The 18,876-nt window shown below is 36.4% G+C and overlaps 1 protein-coding gene across 17 annotated transcripts in view; it reads right to left on the reverse strand.

Moving 5' to 3' along the window:
* The window catches only part of BIRC6 (baculoviral IAP repeat containing 6), a 364,754-nt gene that overhangs the window by 94,167 nt on the left and 251,711 nt on the right, over positions 1–18,876 (reverse strand). For 16 of the 17 annotated variants that reach the window (XR_002824888.1, XM_004369572.1, XM_023736211.1 and 13 more), the window contains 4 exons: positions 12,222–12,522; positions 9,247–9,464; positions 4,650–4,814; positions 2,773–2,941 (listed from right to left, as the gene is read on the reverse strand). Coding sequence is in view for 16 of the 17 variants with exons in the window: in XM_004369572.1 (XP_004369629.1) it covers positions 2,773–2,941; positions 4,650–4,814; positions 9,247–9,464; positions 12,222–12,522 (853 nt within the window). In the remaining variant the exon portion in view is untranslated. The other variant, XM_023736238.1, reaches the window with a different exon arrangement.

An 18,876-nucleotide genomic window follows, 5' to 3' on the forward strand; every position in this document is an offset into this window, starting at 1 on the left:
CTCTTGGAATGTTGATTGGGATTGCGTTGAATATATAGATCACTTTGGGTAGTACTGATACTTTGACTGTATTAAGTCTTCCAATCCATGAACATCAAATGTCTTTCCATCTGTTTATATTTACTCTTTTTAATCATTTTCAGCAGTGGAATCTGTGTCTAACTGTGTCTACGAACAACTGCCTCCTTTGCTACAAGACCAGAACTGTACAGTGTCCGGCTACCATTGCTAAATGATTTGATCAAAGATTCTATAGAAGAATCGTGATTAAAAGAGGGGGAAATGTGGAAGAGAACTTCAAATTCTCAAGGAATCTAGATGTTCTGGAGCCACTGAGGCTGACTCCCTCCGAAACTATTGCCCTGAGGAGATCTTCAAACCTTAAACTATTCCGGAAAGTCGTCTTTACGCCAAACAATAGGTTAGCTTAAGTGGAAAAGAATGTCTGCCTTAGGCTTTGCGTTCTTTTAAAGAATTATCTATATGACATCAAAGTGACAACAGCAACTTTAAAGGTTAGATGAGAAACCTAGGGGGCCGTGAGTGTTGATGGTGAAAAAACTGAGAAAAGGACATCGAAGAGTGTAATCAAATCACTGTACATGTAGAAACTGAAAGGATGTTTTGCTGTGACTATCTATACAAAAAAAAAAATTTTAAGACTTAAGTAATAGACACAGAAGGGCTTTATATACTCACAAAAGGGTCAATTCATGAAGAAGATATAACAATTACAAATATTTATGCACCTAATATAAGAGCCCCAAAATATATGAAGCAAACACTGACAGATTTGAAGGGAGAAACAGACAGTTCTACAACAATAGCTAGAAACTTCAACACAGCACTTTTAATAATGAACAGAAAATCTAGCAAAAAAGATCAAAAAGAAAACAGACAATTGAATAACACTATAAAACAACCACAACTAACAGATTTATATAGCTATTCCACCTTACAACACCACAATAAACATTCTTTCCAGTGCACATGGATCTTTCTCCAGGATGGACTATATGCAAGGCCATAAGATAAGTCTCAGTATTAAAAAGACTGAAATCCTACAAAGTGTCATCTCCGACTACAAAAGAATGAAACTAGAAATCAGTAACAACAGAAGGAAAACTGGTAATTATGTTAGCATGAGGAAATTAAATCAATACACTATTAAACAGCCAATGGGTTAAAGCAATCAAAAGGGAATTGGAAAATACTTAGAAATGAATGAAAATGAAAGCAAAACATACCAAAACATATGGGATGCAGTAAAGGCAGTACCCAGAGGAAAATTTATAGCAGTAAAATCTACATTAAAAAAAGAAGAAAGATCTCCAATTAACTTTACAACTTGAGGAAATAGAAAAAGAAGGGCAAACTAAACCTAAAGTTACCAGAAGGAAGGAAATAACAATGAGCAGAACAGAAATAAATGAAATAGAGAATAGAAAAATAGAATCAATGAAACCAAAAGTTGGTTCTTTGAAAAGATAAAAAAAAAATTGACAAATCTTTAGCTAGACTAACAAAGAAAAAGAAAGAAGTCACAAAGTGGCATTACCACCAACCCTACAGAAATAAAACGATTATGACAATAAACTGTGTGCCAACAAACTGGACAATCTAGATGAAATGGACAAATTTCTAGAAACACACAAACTATATAAAATGACTCAAGAAGAAACACAAAATCTCAATGCACTCATAACAATTGAAAAGATTGAATCAGTAATGAAAAATCTCCCAAGAAAGCCCTGGAACAGATGGCTTCACTAGGGAATTCCATCAAACCTTTTAAGAAGAATTGATACCATCGCTTCTTAAACTCTTCCAAAAAAACAGAAGAGGAAGGAATATTACCTAAATCATTCTACAAGGCCAGCACTACCCTGATACTAAGGCCATACAAAGACATTATAAACAAAGAAAACTATAGGCCAGTATATGTTATAAATATAGATGTAAAAATCCTCAACAAAATACTAGCAAACTGAATACAGCAGGATTTTACACCATGACAAGAAGTCCAAAAGTGGTTCAACATAAGAAAATCAATCAATATAATATACCACATTAAGACAAAGAAGAACCACATGATCATCTCAATGGATGCAGAAAATGCATTTGCCAATATCCAACATGCTTTCAGGGTAAAAACAATCAACAAACTAGGAGAAATGGAAAATTACTGTTTAAGAAGTACTGAGTTTCTGTCTAAAAAGATGAAAAACATCTGAAAATGGATAGTGGTGATGGTTGTACGACAGGGTGAAAGTAATTAATATCACTGAATTATACTTAAAAATGGTTAAAACAGCAAATGTTTTGTTACACATCTTTTACCAGAATTGAAACAAAATAAATGGAACTTCAATCAATGATATTCAGATTAGAATATTTTCATGAAGTTTCTGGCTTTTGTCTTAGCATCTTCAGCTACAGGTTATTAAGAGAAATAAACGTGCTTTCACAGGTGAAGTCAAAGGGATTATGAAATCTTTTATTTTGTATTCTATAAGCTGCTACATACTATCAAATTAAAGGCCCCAAAAAACCTTAAGAAATTTTCAGAACTAAATTTTGTAAAGAGAATTAAAAAAAAAAAATCTATCAAACTCACACCTACATATACTAGGGAAGACTAACATCCAATACTTCAATTCAATTTTATTATTTAAACTGATAATATACCGTAAACAAAATTGATAATGCAATGTAAAAAAAAAAAACTCATCCAAAAAGGTATTTCAGAGGATTAATTACAATGTGATTTACCTGAATCATTTCGTAGATAAGATGACATGGCTGGGATAAGGCAGGACTGACTAAGAAGTTCTAAAAGCACAGAAGGAAGGGCATTATTGTTCTGTCCTCTACTGTCATGAGATGACTGAGCCTCTCCATTTACTGCACCACTCACAGGATTTATATAACTTGCAAGAACCTGAAAATAAAAATCGTTGCATTAAAATCAGATTTTAGCTTTATATACATTAAAAGCCTGCATTATGTTAGATAATCAATCTGAATACCAAGAGTATATATTTTGAACTCAACCAATGACTCGTGCTTTATGTTTTAAAATTAAGGCATTTTTGGTTCAAATTTTAAAAAAGAAAATGATCTATTTTGCATGTGTGAGGTGTGGAATCACCTCACAAAAAGGAATTTGGTCTCTGGTCTTGGTTTTGAGAGAACTGAGGACAGAGGAGTCACCCGAGGGTCTGATATTTACTAAGCCTCATGAGGCATAATGTAATTTATCATGGCTACGTGGTGAGGCCAATAAATGCCTTGGAAGATGGAGGCTCAGGGACCTTCTGGGTTGGACAGAGCAAACGTTTCCACAGAAGGGAAGTGCATCCTCTTTAGGACATGGTGGCTCTGCACTATGACCCTTCTCAGACCTATGCATAAGAGATCACCCTACGCATCTCTTCATTTGTACCCTTTTTTGTTATGTTAAAACTGTTATCACACGTATGGTTTCTCCAGTGAACTCTGTAAGCTATTCCAGTAAATTATGAACCCAAAAGAGCAGGGTAAGCCAGCTGAACTGAAGTGGAAGGAGTCATACAGGCTACCAGGTTTGTGGCTGGTGCCCTGAAGGGACATAGGAAAACCCCAAATGTGGGGCTGGTGGGGCTGAAGGGGAGGTAGTCATGTGGACTCTTGAAGTTGCAACTGGTTATCAGTTGACCTGGCACTAGGTGGTAGGGGATGAGAGAGAGATGGGCTGCATGGAGCAGCTGGGGTCTGACCTTTACAGGGAAGGGATGATGAGATTTCCAAACAATGCAGCTGGTGTGCGGAGTGGATTTGTTATCTACCATACAACTTGGTGTCAGACGTAGATCATCTTAGTGTCTCTGGACTGTTATGCTCAACTGGTATAGTCAGCAGGGTGTGCTAGAGCAGCCCCTGACTGCTCAGCATGACAGTGCTGTTTACAAAGGACGGTGCAGTGTATTGCTTCTAAACATACAGAAGCAACAATCGAAGAACACAAGCTAAAAAACTTAGTAGCAACTCTGGTATTATTTATAATGATATTTTATTGAATAGATTAAGTTTACACTTTGAGGGTGACAAAATCTTAGAATTATATACCAGATAAAATAATCTACCCTAACCCTACTGTTCTAGAATTGCAGAAAATAAGGCTCACAGACTTTACCAACATCAGTCAATTAGTTGAAGCATTTCCCCTTCTCATTTTTGTGGCATGAAGACCTTCTATACAAGTTCAACTTGCCTATTCTAGGAAAGTTACAGAAAAATGTGAGAAACAAAGATGTAAATAACACATCTATAAAAATACATATAATAATAAATGCAGAGTTCAGATACTGCACTGTAAGCTGAGAGGATATTAGGAAGAAAGGGGATATAGTACATTTCAAGTTTTTGGATTATTTTCTCCTTCTACTTTCCTCCCAGTAAAGAAGCTAATTGAGAGGGAAAAAATTTACCTACAAGGAAGGAAAAACAATCTTTGTCCAGTGGTGTCTTAAATGCATCAGAATCTGGGAACACAAGTGGCATAAAGGCAGCTAAGGATGAGTTGGCTGAGTCATCACCGATTAAAAATCAGTACAAATACAAAAATAATGTAACTATTATCATTGACAATATCAACTTTATAAATATACCTGCAAAAGACAGGTAACATGTTCTTCTTCCAGCCTTTGTTTAGTTAAAGCTTGTTCCACATCCCAGCCAGAAGCTGTAGAGCCTGTTCCAAAGCCAGTACCTTTGGCCCAATATAGCTGCTGTTCTTCTGTTGATGTGGGGTTATGAGAGCTTGACACCTGTGGCTTATAACAGCAGAAACATAAAAATGTATAACTGTATGGTTTTATTTATCCTTAACAATATTTACAGCAAATGAAGGGTAAATCAGCTTAGGCTGTTTTAAAAAGTCACAAAGTTAAATGGTGGAAACAATGGAGAAAAAATAGTAGTATGTGCCAGATGTATTTGGAATGAATCTACTAAAATGGTATCTCAAGAGAATTCCAACATAGTGTCATATGTCTTCAATCCTACTGCAAGATTGCTTTCTAGCAAATGTTCCTAGAATAGGGATTCTCAATCTCTTTCCTGTTCAGAACATGAGGTGTAGAAAATTCTTTTGGAAGTAGAAGACATATTAAAAATGTGAATAGTGTGGAGACAGAAAAAAAATGACTGTGAACCACTGGTTTACTGATATAACTTCACATACAGTAAAGGTCAGTTCTTTATTATTTCTGTAGAACTAAGAATTCTGGAACAAGAATCTGTCTTTAAAGAATTTTCACTAAACTTAACATACTATGTACTACTCCCAAAACCGTTGCAATTAAGTGTTATTTTCAAGGTTAACTGACAAGTAACACCTATGCTTTTGTGTGTGTGTAATTTAGTAGAAGTAGGGGTTCTGGTGATAGTGGGTAAGAGCTCGGTTGCTAACCAAAGGGTCGGCAGTTCAAATCCACCAGCCTCTCCCTGGAAACCCTATGGGGCAGTTCTACTCTGTCCTATATAGTCACTATGAGTCGGAATCGACTGGCCAACAAGAGGTTTGGTTTGAGGCTTAGCAGACATATTTTCTAAAGAGGAATATTATATAGAAACAATACTTTTACAAACTGATTTGAGATACAGTTTCATGGATTTATAACTGAGGAATTGCATCTTTCATATTTTAAAGGATGAAATGCTGAACGAATCATTAAAATGTCATTATCATATAAACATTTACTAGTAGAATCAAGGTTATTGGTAAAAATAGCAATTATTTTTAAGAAACTTTTTTTATTATGAAGTATAACATATATAAAGAGCAAAAATGTAAAGCAAAAATGTAAAACTGTATGAATTATCACAAACCAAACACCTATTTAACATGTAGGTCAGGAATTTGATCACTGCATCTCAGAAACTGCCCCCATTCAATCTCTTATTCATCACATTCTCATGCCCCTGCAAAGCTGACTATAAGTCTGATCTTGTTGTTGTTGTTAAGAACGAAATTCATTTTATTTAAATATCTGCCCTAATCTCAGCCAGCCTGGCTCAGACAAGTCAATGAACTACAACTGTTCAGGCCTGAACCAGACTGGGGTGGGAGCAAGGGGCAGGAGAGGGAGATTCAGTGATAACCAGGAGTGACAAGTGTCCACAATAGGAAGTAGAGGCAGATCCTTGTGGAGCTTGCCAAAGGCAGGACCATCAGGAGGGAGTGAAGAAACAAGGAAAGGACAGTCGCCTGGGTGACAAGACCAATAGCAGACTCAGCCTCAAGACTCCTTACAGATGCAGGATGGAGCGGGCAGCAAGACAGCTGGGGGAAAAAGCAGACCCTTTCTCTTCTCCTGGCAGGTGGGCTGCCTCAACTCCCTGACCACACTCACCTGAGACCAGGCATTACTTTAATTTTCTTTATAACTTTACCACCTAAACATGAAGTCCTAGTCACTATAGCTTAGCTTTGTCTAATTTTTTCATTTTTATATAAATCATTCTGTATATATTTATGTCTGGCATTTTTAGCTGTACTTGTGAAATTCATCAATACCATTATATGTAGTTACCTGTAGTTATTCACTTTAATTACCTTATAGTATTCCATTATATAATGGACATAATTTATCCATTCTACTGTGGATGAAAATTTCCAGATAGATTATTATTACGAAGGACAATGGAACAATATTTGGTTTTTAAATTCAGACATTCTGATGAGTGTGTAATGGTAGTGCACTGGCTTTAATTTGTACTTCTCTTATAACTAATGAAGGAGACCACCATTTCACTTTTACTGGATATTTCAACAGTCTGTTTTATAAAGTACCCCTTGAAGCCTTCTTCTATATTGGGTTACCTGCCTTTCTTTTTTTATTTACCGAAGCTTTTTACATACTCAGGAAGTTAAGTCCTTTATCAGATATATGTAACAGAAATATCTTCTTCCACTCTGTGGCTTAACTTTTCACTCTCTTATTATGTTTTTGATAGAAAAAAAATTCTTAATTTTAATGTACTTCTTCCCCACCCCACCCCCTAACTTGTTCTCCTTAAGGGTTAGTAGCTTTTGGTATCCTAGTCAAGCAATCTGTCTACTACAAGACCATAAAAGTATTCACCTATTTTTTCTTCTAAAAGCATAATGTATATATGATATATTGTATGCATTTATATTTACAATCCACTTAGAATTAAAGATTCACTTTTATTCCATATGGATACTGAACTGACCTGCCACTATTTATTGATAAGACCATTCTTACTCCATTATGCTGCAGTGTTACCTTCGTCATATACCAATCCACTGTCGTTGAGTCAATTCCGACTCATAGTAACCCATAGGACAGAGTAGAACTGCCTGCCCCATGGGGTTTCTAAGGCTGTAAATCTTTACGGAAGCAGATTGCCACATCTTTCTCCTGCAGAGCAGCTGGTGGGTTCGGACTGCTGACCTTTCAGTTAGCAGCCGAGCACTTTAACCACTGCATCACCAGGGATCCTTTGTCATAAACAAGGTAACCATATATAGGTGGGTTTGGCATCTGAATCCTCTATTCTGTTTACTGGGATATTTATCTATCCTTGCACTAACAGTATAGCTTTATACTAAGTCTCTATATACAGTAGCGTAAGTCTGTTCGACTTATTTATCTTCTTTGAACTGCCTTATTCTTGACCCTTTGCATTTCCATATAAACTTTACAATCAGCTTGTCAATTTCCTCCAAAATAAATCTGAAAGCATATCAAACTTAAGGATCAATTTTGGAACAAATTCCTCGTTTTGGGCTGGTGTTCCCATTAGTCTCATATACATGAATGAACTATGAAGCAAGTCCCTCACGTGTGTTATTGTTGGCTCTATAGACCTGTCTAATCTCTGGCTGAAGGGTGAACCTCAGAAGTGACTTCAGTACTGAGTTAGAGTGTCCAGGGGCCATACTCTCGGGGCTTCTCCAGTCTCTGTCAGACCACTAAGTCTGCTCTTTTTATTTTTTGTGAGTTAGAATCTTGTTCTACACTTTTCTACTGCTCTGTCCAGGACCCTCTATTGTGATCCCTGTCAGAGCAGTCAGTGATAGTAACCAGGCACCATCTAGTTGTTCTGGGCTCAGTCTGGTGGAGGTTGTGGTAGTTGTGGCCCATTAGTTCTTTGGACTAATCGTTCCCTGTGTCTTTGTGGAAAAGAGGAGTGTTGACACACTGCAGTTGGCAAGCAATGTCACAAAACAATCTGCGTATTAATTCTTTAATGAGAAACTAATTTGCTATGTAAACTTTCACCTAAATCACAAAAAAAAAACAAAGAAAATGATTCATAAAAAAAATTTTTTTTGGAAGAAATTATATTTTTTGCGTAGTTGAATCTTCTGATCCACGAGGGACAAGACATGGGCACAGACTCTAGTATATTAAGGTCTTGTGTTTATTGAGAAATTTTCATATATTTCATAGAGAGAACTTGCACATCCTTTTTCAGATTTATTCCTAGGCATTTTCTATTTTTGATGCTATTCTAAAAAATACCTTTTAAAAACTCAATTTATGTTTGCTGCTGGTATATATAAATTAACGGATTTTTATATATTGACCTTGTATACTACCACCTCGCTAAACTCACTTATCCCATTAACTATGTTTTGGATTTTCTATGAATATAACCAAATCACCTAGAATAATGAGGGCATTTATTTTCTTGTCCTACTGTACTGGCTAAAACTTCCCATTCATTAATATAATTCTCTAAAGTTCAAGAAAGAAAAGGAACCCTGGTGGTGCAGTGTTAAAGCAATCGACTGCTAACTGAAAGGTCGCAGCTCAAAACCACCAGGGGCTCCGCAGGACGAAGATGTGGCAGTCTGCTTCCATAGGGATTTAGGGCCTTGGAAACCCTACGGGATAGCCTATAAGTCGGAATCAACTTGACGGCAGTGGGTCTGGTGTTTTTGGTTTTTCAAGAAAAGAAAGAAGGGTTGCAGTATAAAATCAACACGCCCTGGTAAATGGGAATGATTATTAAGCTGTTAAATCTTTTCCAGTTTTCAGCTGCATGGGTTAATTTATGGTTTTCTGAAAGCGTAAAAGTAATTCATAGTTTCTCTTAAATATCCTTTGTTTTAGGAGCAAGAAAGGAACAAACAAGTCTCTGAGATATTAGTTACTTCAGAAAAAAATGTATTCTATACTCCACAAATTAACTTTAGTTTTTCACAATCTAAAAGACTTAGATTAAACCTACCTCTGTTTGACTGAGGTTAGAGTTTGGAACTCGTGGGGCATGGTGACTCAGAGCAGAGAGACAGACAAGAATGAGGTGCAGTGCTCCAATTTCCAATGCCATTCGCCTTAGTAGTACACCATCATCGGTTGTCAAAGGTGTAGTGCTAAACAAGCTACGAAGGACATGGAAAGGAAGGGTTGGAAGCACATTGGCTGATGGAGATTGCAGAATATGACCTAGATTAAAAAGACAGAAGTACACAAAATAAAAAATATTTTAAAACATAGTAAGGAGCTATATATCAGGTTACAAGTTAATAATGATTATGTAATATAAAATTATACCACTAAATTTGTTATCAAACAACCCAAATACCACAACTGGAATAGAAATAACTTAAATTTTAATAATAAATAATGTCAGGAAGAGCTCTGTAGGACAGTATACATAAACTCCAACAGAAAGTTGAAATACATTCCCTGGATAATTAATGGCTATGGATTATGACAAAATTACTACAGAATAGAATTTAAATTAAAACCTAACCACTAAAAAAGAAGCAGTAAAAGTTTCTTATAACAGTAAGAAAGTAACCACTTGCTTTGGGAGTAGTTTTAACCATGAACAGATAATGAAAGAGTGAAACTACTTTTTTTTTTGTTGCAATATCATTTTCTACTATATTCTAGCCAGAAAGAAGTGTTAAATGCAAAAAAATCACCGCCACATGAAGAGTGATGAAATAACTATGACAAGACAGGGGTATCAGAATTATGCCGTTAAATAAATATTCACCATATATTCATTTAAAGTAGTCTGGCATAAAGGCAATTCTTTCTCCATTTCTGCTTAGGGTTACATCTCCTGTCTAGTAACACAATCCTAAAATACCATGATTCTTATCCTTCCATCTACTTAAAAAAAAAAAAAGTCAGATCAAGTAATTAGAAATTCCTCACCGACTGGGTATAAATACAGCCACTCCTAACTTAACGACTATTATGTCATCTGACATATTGCATTTATAACAATAGTAAAAAATCTACTATCTGACTATTCTGCATATTAACGACATATGTCTGGCTGTAATGAACACCGAGGTGTGAGGTGAGAGTAATGCTGGCTGTGATGGTTTAGGTTATGTGTCAGCTTGGCTGGGCCATGATTCTCAGTGGTTTGGCAGTTATGTAATAATGTAATTTTGCAACTGTATAATGGTGTAATTTGGCAGTTGGGTAATGATGTAGTCATCCTCCATTTATGCATAATGACCTGCTCTTTGGAACCTAACCATGTCGATAAGTAGGAAGTAGGTTTATGTACAATTCATATATGAAACCAAACAACTATGGAAAAGCTGTAATTATTATAGCAATTATTATAAAGATCATTTAAAATAATGTCAACATTTCTGAAAAATTACAACAATAAGACAATATAGAAGAAAAATATGTAGTTTGAATATCTGATAGCTTCAGAGTTTCAGAGACCCATAAACAAAGTCATATCGCTTTATTAGATTAAAGATACTTTGTGGCGTAGGGTTTAACCATTTATTCTTTCTAAATGGCATGTTAGAGAATCACCCCCTACTCAAAACCATGCGATGTTAAAACAACGTAAGAAAATACTGATTTTCAAATCAAATGGTTATTGAGTAAGCAATCAGAGGTAAATAAAATGAAAATCTACTTGCTAGGTTGCTAGGCTATCTTGCGATTTTCCTCTTTCATTCCTTGTATTAAATAAAAACATCAACCAAACAGGACAATCACCACAGCTTTCTATTACAATCCTATGTTATTATTACAACATTATGATACATACTATATATTACTTTGTTATTATTTTCTGCCTTCTGTTCTCTTCTAATCTAAATGTTGCTACCAGATTTACTTTCTTAAAAAACTACTGTCACCACATCACTACTTTGCTTAAGTTTTAAAAAATCTTCACTGCTACTGAGAATAAAATCTAAAGTTCTTAATGAGCCTTTCCACGATTTGTTACCAATATCAGCTTTCTAAATGAGCTCTCACTGCTTCCTTTTATACAAATTTTCATTAGTTAACTTTCTCTCTCAGATTCTGAGCTTCCAAACACTGCTCAAAACATTTCCTCTTTCTGAAATGACTCGGCCGAACCTTCAAGGCCCCATTTAAAATAACTATGCCACTTCATTTACAACAATGGATAGTAAAGGAATAATCTCACACATGTGAGCCTCTGTCATACAGGCAGTCCTTGGCTTATGAACAAGTTCCGTTTCTAAATCTGTTTTTAAATCATATTTGTACGTAAGTAGCAACAGTTAGGTATGGTTTGTACCTAACATCAGTTAGTCAAATGTTTGTCTTAGTATATAGTGTACCTTTCTATGCATAAAAAAATTAAAGAAACACTTTTAGATACATTAAAACATCTTTAACATAATAATAATAATGTTTCGATGTGTATCGCAAACTAACACCCGTTTGTTATTATGAACCATTGTATGTACCCCAAATTTTTAATACAATAGGCTTTATGGGGGTTGGTTTGTAACTATGAACTGTATATTAAGTTGGATGTTCTTAACCTGGGGACTGCCTGTATGTACCTCTCTCACAGCTTTTATAACATGTTAATTAAGCTCATGTGTTTAAATACATTCCTCATTGTTATTACTGGAAGACTTAAGCTACTTGAGGGCAGAATCTACAGACCTGCTTCATCTTTAAATCCCTCCAATGATATCTTGCAATTCTGTAAGCACTCAGTGAATATGTTTTGAATGAATAAAGAAATGAAAATAAGGATTATTTAGGATTTATTATGGCTAATACTGAAACTAAGTCCACAAAAAAATCAGATGGTAGCTTAACTATGAAAGAAAAATACAGTGAATAATAGCCAATGATTGGATAACTTTACAAAGACTATAAATGTAATTAATAACATGGTACTTACTATACATGTATCGGTAAATTTAATTAATAACACTAAACACTTACTTCCTTCTCCATCATCTGTCACTCCCAATACCAATCGAAGAAGGCACTGGGCATGTTTTCTCTCTTTCAGTAGCACTTCAGCATAGCCCGGAAGACGCAGAAATAATCCAAAAGCAGCCAAAGAATGTGCAGGTATGGGAGACATGGTCTGTACTGCTGACTTAATAGGTGGAGGCTCAGATGCAATGGTTTCTGGTGCTTCATAAACTAATTCCCCTGATTGTTCAATGGTCACCCATTCAAACTGATCGCTATCTTTTGGCTTTTCCTGAGTGGTAGATGTTACAACTGGAGCACTCACCTGAAGAAAAAAATTGTGTATCTGACTTTGCATGTATCAACATCAGTTTCAAATTAAAGATTTCACTTCAAATGATCTCTTCAATATGTGAGAATATAAGGAATAATGTGTGTCACTGAGTCAATTTCGACTCATAGCGATCCTACATAAGCAAAAATAAAATGACTTATTTTAAAAAAACAATCTGTAAACATCAGGAAGCACATCACATCATGAATAAGATGTGTCTGTCAAGTGTCTCTGCCTTAAAGTTATTGTTTTGCTCTTTGTAATTAATTAAGTAGCTACAGACAGAATCATTTGAGACTATGTAAATATTTTCTTTCTCATCAAACTTCCACATATTAGTTTTAGCATTTATTGATTCTTGCCTGAAACAATTATTACTGTGGTAATATGTATGTATATGTGTGTGCCTACATAAACAAAATTTCTGGTCTGTGTTCTTCAAAAATTTCTAGGTCATAAAAGACAAATAAAGACATCAGAACTGTTTACGATTAAAGTAGACTAAAGTCACATAACTAAATGCAATCTATGATACTAAATGATCTTGGACCACCACAAAGCATGCAAAGAAAAATAAACATTTGTTTTCTTTTGGCCCTAAAGGACATTAGTGGGCCAAATGGCAAAATCTGAATAAGACCTATAGCTTAGATTACAATACTGTGTCAATGTTAATTTTCTTATTTTGCTCATTGTACTGTGCTTATATAAGAGAATGTCTTTGCACTTAGGTGTAAAGGGGCATCATGTCTACAATTTACCATAAAACAGTTAAGAGAAAACCTCCAATTCTAAAAATGATTGTCATAGAAATCTGTTATTTAAAAATTATTTCTCAGCTATGGATAATACACTTCATTCAGAGAAATACTAATTAGAAGTTCCACACTCAAGCATATTATTAAATAAACATTAAACTAACCACAGAATTATCTCACCACTCATAAAATGGCCCCCTAGGAGTCACATGTTACTCTATTCAAGTCATATATTTAAGGACCACTCGTGAGAATATACAGAGATATATTTTTAAGACATTCCTAAACGCATTTATATTTACACTAAATGCATCTGTATTCAGAATAAAACAGTTGCAATTTTGATGCCAGTCCTAAACTGACTATTGAGGTTTGGATGAGGACAACAGAATATGAAACAGCCAAATTGTAGGAGCATTGGAATTCAAGGTACTTTTCACTCAGAAATTCAACCTATTTCAATAACCTTTTCCAAATCAGATTCAAGTACTTATTTTATGCTGTATAGAAAGATAGTTGACCTTGTCATCATTCAACTTCTTAAAATATTATTCCTCAAATTATGTGACAAAATAAATACACTGAAAGCAAAAATAAAAAGCTATTGATTTATTACATGTATATTCTTTAAAGAGCTGGAACACGGAAAGACTCGCTATCTCACCAAAATCAGAGAAGAGCAAATTAAATAGTCTTACAATTAGATATGTATACAATTGTTCACAGCAACTTTATTCATAATAGCCAAAAATTGGACACAATCAAAATACTCATCAACATTAAGACTCATAAATATACTGTGGTATAATTACAACAGAGATTCAGGCATCGACAAAGATTAAATTCAGATAGAGGATCAGCAAAAGAAGCACATTGTTAAGGATGGGACAAAATATTTGGTAACTATGTATCTGATAAGGATTTAATATCCAGAACATATAAAGAACTTCTACAACTCAGCAACAAAAAGAACAAACAACCCAACTGAAAAATTGGCAAAGGCACCGAGAACAGTGGACAGGGAGCATGGGAAGGCAGCTTCATGGAGCTGTCAGCAGGAGACAGAGCACCTGGTTATCAGTGATACACGGTTTCCCACTTACCACCCTTCTTCCCCCTGTGTGACTTCCACTACTTTCCAGAGGGCCACAGCTGCTCCACCAAGAGGACACTGGCTCCTTGATGCTTGGCTTCGCCCCACCAAAGCTGGCTGGCAACTTCAGTGCCTTTTTTTTGTTGCTGTTGTTGCTTTTTCTGGCTTCTTCTGGTTTCTTCTCTCTCTGTCACCTCCTTCCTTTCCTTGCACTTGAACACCTGGCTCCGTGGGCATCTCCACTCCTTTTTGACAGGCTGTGAAGTGCTGCCTGGCTGGAGAACTGCTTCCCTGGTCAGCATCGCCAAGCTGGTGGGCTCCCTAGGGGTAATTCTTTTTCTCTTTTCCATTCTGTTTCTCTTTGTTTCTTGATTTCTCCTCTTGCTCTACCTTCCTTCTTTTCCTGTCTCCTGAACACGTGGTGCTGTGCGCCATCTCTACTCCTTCTAGGCGGGCTGTGCAGCTCTACTCACTTGGGAGCCACTTCCCTGGTCCACACTGCCAAGCCAGTAGGCTTCTTGAGGGATTTTTTTTTCTTCTAAGTTTCCTGTCTCCCTCTACCGCCCTTCCGTTCTTTTCTCCTGAATACCTGGCGCAGTGTGCCATCTCTGCTCCTTCAAGAGGGGCTGCGCACTGCCGCGAGGCTGGAAAGCCACTGCTCTGGTCTGTGTCACCACACCAGTGGGATCCCTTGGGGCATTTTTTTCCTTTTTCTCTTCTTCTCTCAGTTGCTTGTCTCTCTTTACCTTCCTTCCTTACCTTTCTACTGAACACCTGATGCCGTGTGCCATCTCTGCTCCTTCCAGACAGACTGTGCAGCACTGCTCAGCTGGGGACCCGCTTCTGGTGCACTCCCTTCGGGCATTTTTTTCTCTTTCTTCTGTTTTTCTTGGTTTCTTGTCTCTCTCCATCTTCCTTACCCTTCTCCTGAACACCTGGTGCTGTGTGCCATCTCTGCAGCTTCTTGACGGGCTGTGCAGTGCCACTTGGCTGGGGACCGCTTCCAGTTGGCTCCCTTGAGGAAGATTTTTTTTCTTTCTTTTTTTTTTTTTTTTCAGTTTCTTTTCACTCTTTACCTTCCTTCCTTGCCCTTCTCCTGAACACCTGGTGCCATGTGCCATCTATGCCCCTTCCTGACAGACTGTGCAGTGCCACTCAAATGGAGACCCACTTCCAGTGGACTCCCCTGGGGTATATATTTTTTCTTAATTCTTTATTTTTTTGCAGTTTCTTGTCTTTCTCTGCCTTCCTTCAATTCCCCAAAAACACCCGGCATCTTTTTAAAAGCTTTATCTTGGTTTCTTGTCTCTCTACATTCCTTCTATTCATTTCTCCTGACCACCCTGGCTGCGCTTGCCTCTCTCACTTTTTTAAATTAGTTTTTTATCTCTCTCTCTCTTATTTCCTTCCATTCTTTACTCCTGTCCAGGTAGCTGTGTGTGCCATATCTGTCCCTTCTTGATGGGCTATGCCTCACTGTCTGGCTACAAAGCTACTGGCAAACGACTTCCCAATGGCAAGCTCCCTCAGCACTTATTGTTTATTTTTTTGGCTCATGCTTCTCCCTCCTCTTTCTATTGTTTCCCACACCCACTTAGCTCCACACATCACAACCTCCCCTCTTCCTCCTGTCTATCTGCACTGTGTGCTGAGGAACACACCCTGAGTAGCACAGGGATGATCTACCAGAACTGGCCCTGCACTGACTCCCAGTCTTGACCTGTCAGCCCAAGTATGTGCCACAGCTGACCCATCCCAGCCCCTCCCACTCAACTGGATCTGCCCTGCTGCACCACAGCTGAGCAACTGGACCTGCCCATTGAACTAGGTGGTAAGAAATATTGTGGCCACAGATAAGCAAACAACAAAGAACCTCCAGCCCACCTGCTAAGACATAACAACAACAACAACAACAAAAAAACCTAGAAAAGCAGGAAAAAACAAACAAATCTAGGATCAATAAATGAAGACAATAATTACTGAATGTCCCGAAGGCAGCAGACAATATCAAAACATATTAAAAAAAAAAGGACAGGATGGTTAAGTAGGCTTTCAAAATAAAACACCAGATGACATTTGCACAGAAGAAAAGACACTCAAATCCCTTAATATTCAGAGCTATCCAAGAGTTGAAGGAAAAGGCAGACAAAAATGAAGAAAAAATAGGCAAAATCATGGAAAAAGACAGAAAACAATGTAAGAATTCAAGAAAATAATACAGGAATAAAACTTCAAAATAAATTCACAACTAGGAATTATACCAAAAAAAAATAGAAATCCAAAAGATAAACAACAAGATTTCAGAAATAGTGTCACAGAGGTTTGGGGAGCAGGTTTAAAGCAATGGAAGACAGGACCAGTGAAATTGAAGACAAATAACTGGCCATCATTTTGTTTGAGGAAAAATCAGAGGAAAGAACGACGAAAAATGAAGAGACCCTGAGAAAGACGTGGGATAAAATCAAATGCAAAAATAGGCAAGTGATCAGAGTTCTAGAACCAGGAGAGAAAACAGAAAACACAGACAGGATAATTGAAGAATTGCTGACAGAAATCTTCCCTAATATCACGAAAGATGAAAAGCTGACCATCCAAGCTCAACGAACCCCATATAGGATACATCCCAAAAGAAAATCACCAAGGCATATCATAATCACACTCATTAAAACCGAACACAAAGAAAGAATCCTGAGAGCAGCTTGAGAAAAATTAGAAGTCACATACAAAGGGAAAACAATGAGACTAAGCTCTGATTACCTGGCAGAAATCATGCAGGCTAGAAGACAATGGGATGAAATTATAAAAACTTGAAAGAAAAAAATTGCCAACCAAGAATATTGTATCTTACAAAACTCTCAATCAAATATGATAGTGAAATTACGACATTTCCAGAAAAACAGAAATTGAGGGAATATGTAAAAACCAAACCAAACTTACAAGAATTATTAAAGGGAGTTCTTCAGTTAGAGAACAAACAATATCAGATAACAACTTGAATCCAGTACGCAAGACCACATCAGCTAAACACCAACCTAGGTAATGAACTCTCAAGGATAAATGAAAACTAAAAGATTTACAACAGGGAACCAGAGAGGTTAATATGTAAATGACAATGTCAGAACAATAAAAGAGGGAAGAAACGATGTAGGTATAGACCTTTCTAATGCAGAGGAAGTCAAGGTGATACCAAGTAATAAAAGACTGGCTCAAACTTAGAAAGATAAGGGTAAATTTCAAGGTAACCACAAAGAAAGTTGACAAACCTACTTATCAAAATAAAGAAGAAAAACAAAGTCTCAGTAGAAACACAAAATCTAAAGAAACGAAAGGAGAAAAAAATCACAAACAAAAGGAATTCAGCACAGGAGAGTAAGAGGAACAAAGAAAATGTCAGCACCACAAAAAAAAAGCGCTACAAAACGACAGCAATAAACTCACACCTATCAATAATCACACTGAATGTAAATCGCCTAAATGCACCCAAAAAGAGACAGAAAGTGACACTGGATAAAGAAACAGGACCCATCAAGAGACATACTGTAAAAATAAAGACATAAATTTATTAAAATTCAAAGGATGACAAAAATTTATCAAGCAAACACATGCCAAAAAAAGAGTAGGAGTGGCAATACTAATCTCAGATAAAATAGACTTTAAACCAAAATACACCATAAAAGACAAAGAAGGGCATTATATAATGATTAAGGGGACAATCCATCATAAAGACATAACCACAATAAATACCTATGCACCCAATGACAGGGCTCCAATATACATAAAACAAACCGTAACAGCACTGAAAAGAGAAACTGACAGTTCCACAATAACAGCAGGAGACTTCAACGAACTACTCTTGATAAAGGAGAGAACAACTACTCAGAAACTCAACAAAGGTACAGAAAATATAAAGGCCACAATCAGCCAACTTGACCTAATAGACATTTGTGGAACACTCCACCCAAAAGCTGCAAAGTATACATTCTTTCCCAGTACACATAGAACATTCTCCAAAATAGACCAGATATCAGGCCAAAAAGTAACCCTCAACAAAATCCAAAACACTGAGATAATACAAAGTAATCTTCTCTGACCACAAAGCCATAACAGTAGAAATTAACATGATGAGCAAGGAAAAACAATCAAATACATGGAAACTGAATAACACCCTGCTTAAAAACCACTGAGCAATAAAAGAAATCAAATATGGAACAAAAAAATTCCTAGAATCAAACGAGAATGAAAACACATCATACCAAAACCTTCGGGACACAGCAAAGGCAGGGCTCAGATGCTAACTTCTAGCAATAGATGCACATATAGAAAAAGAAAAAGGAACAAAATCAAAACATTAAGGACACAACTCAAACAAATAGAAAGAGAACAGCAAAAGAAGCCCACAGCCACCAGAAGAAAGGAAATAATAAAGATCAGAGCAGAAATAAATGAAATATAGAATAGAAAAACAATAGAAAATATCAACAAAACCAAAAGTTG

Source organism: Trichechus manatus, unplaced genomic scaffold (assembly GCF_000243295.1).
Source record: "Trichechus manatus latirostris isolate Lorelei unplaced genomic scaffold, TriManLat1.0 scaffold00005, whole genome shotgun sequence".
Lineage (NCBI taxonomy): Eukaryota > Metazoa > Chordata > Mammalia > Sirenia > Trichechidae > Trichechus > Trichechus manatus.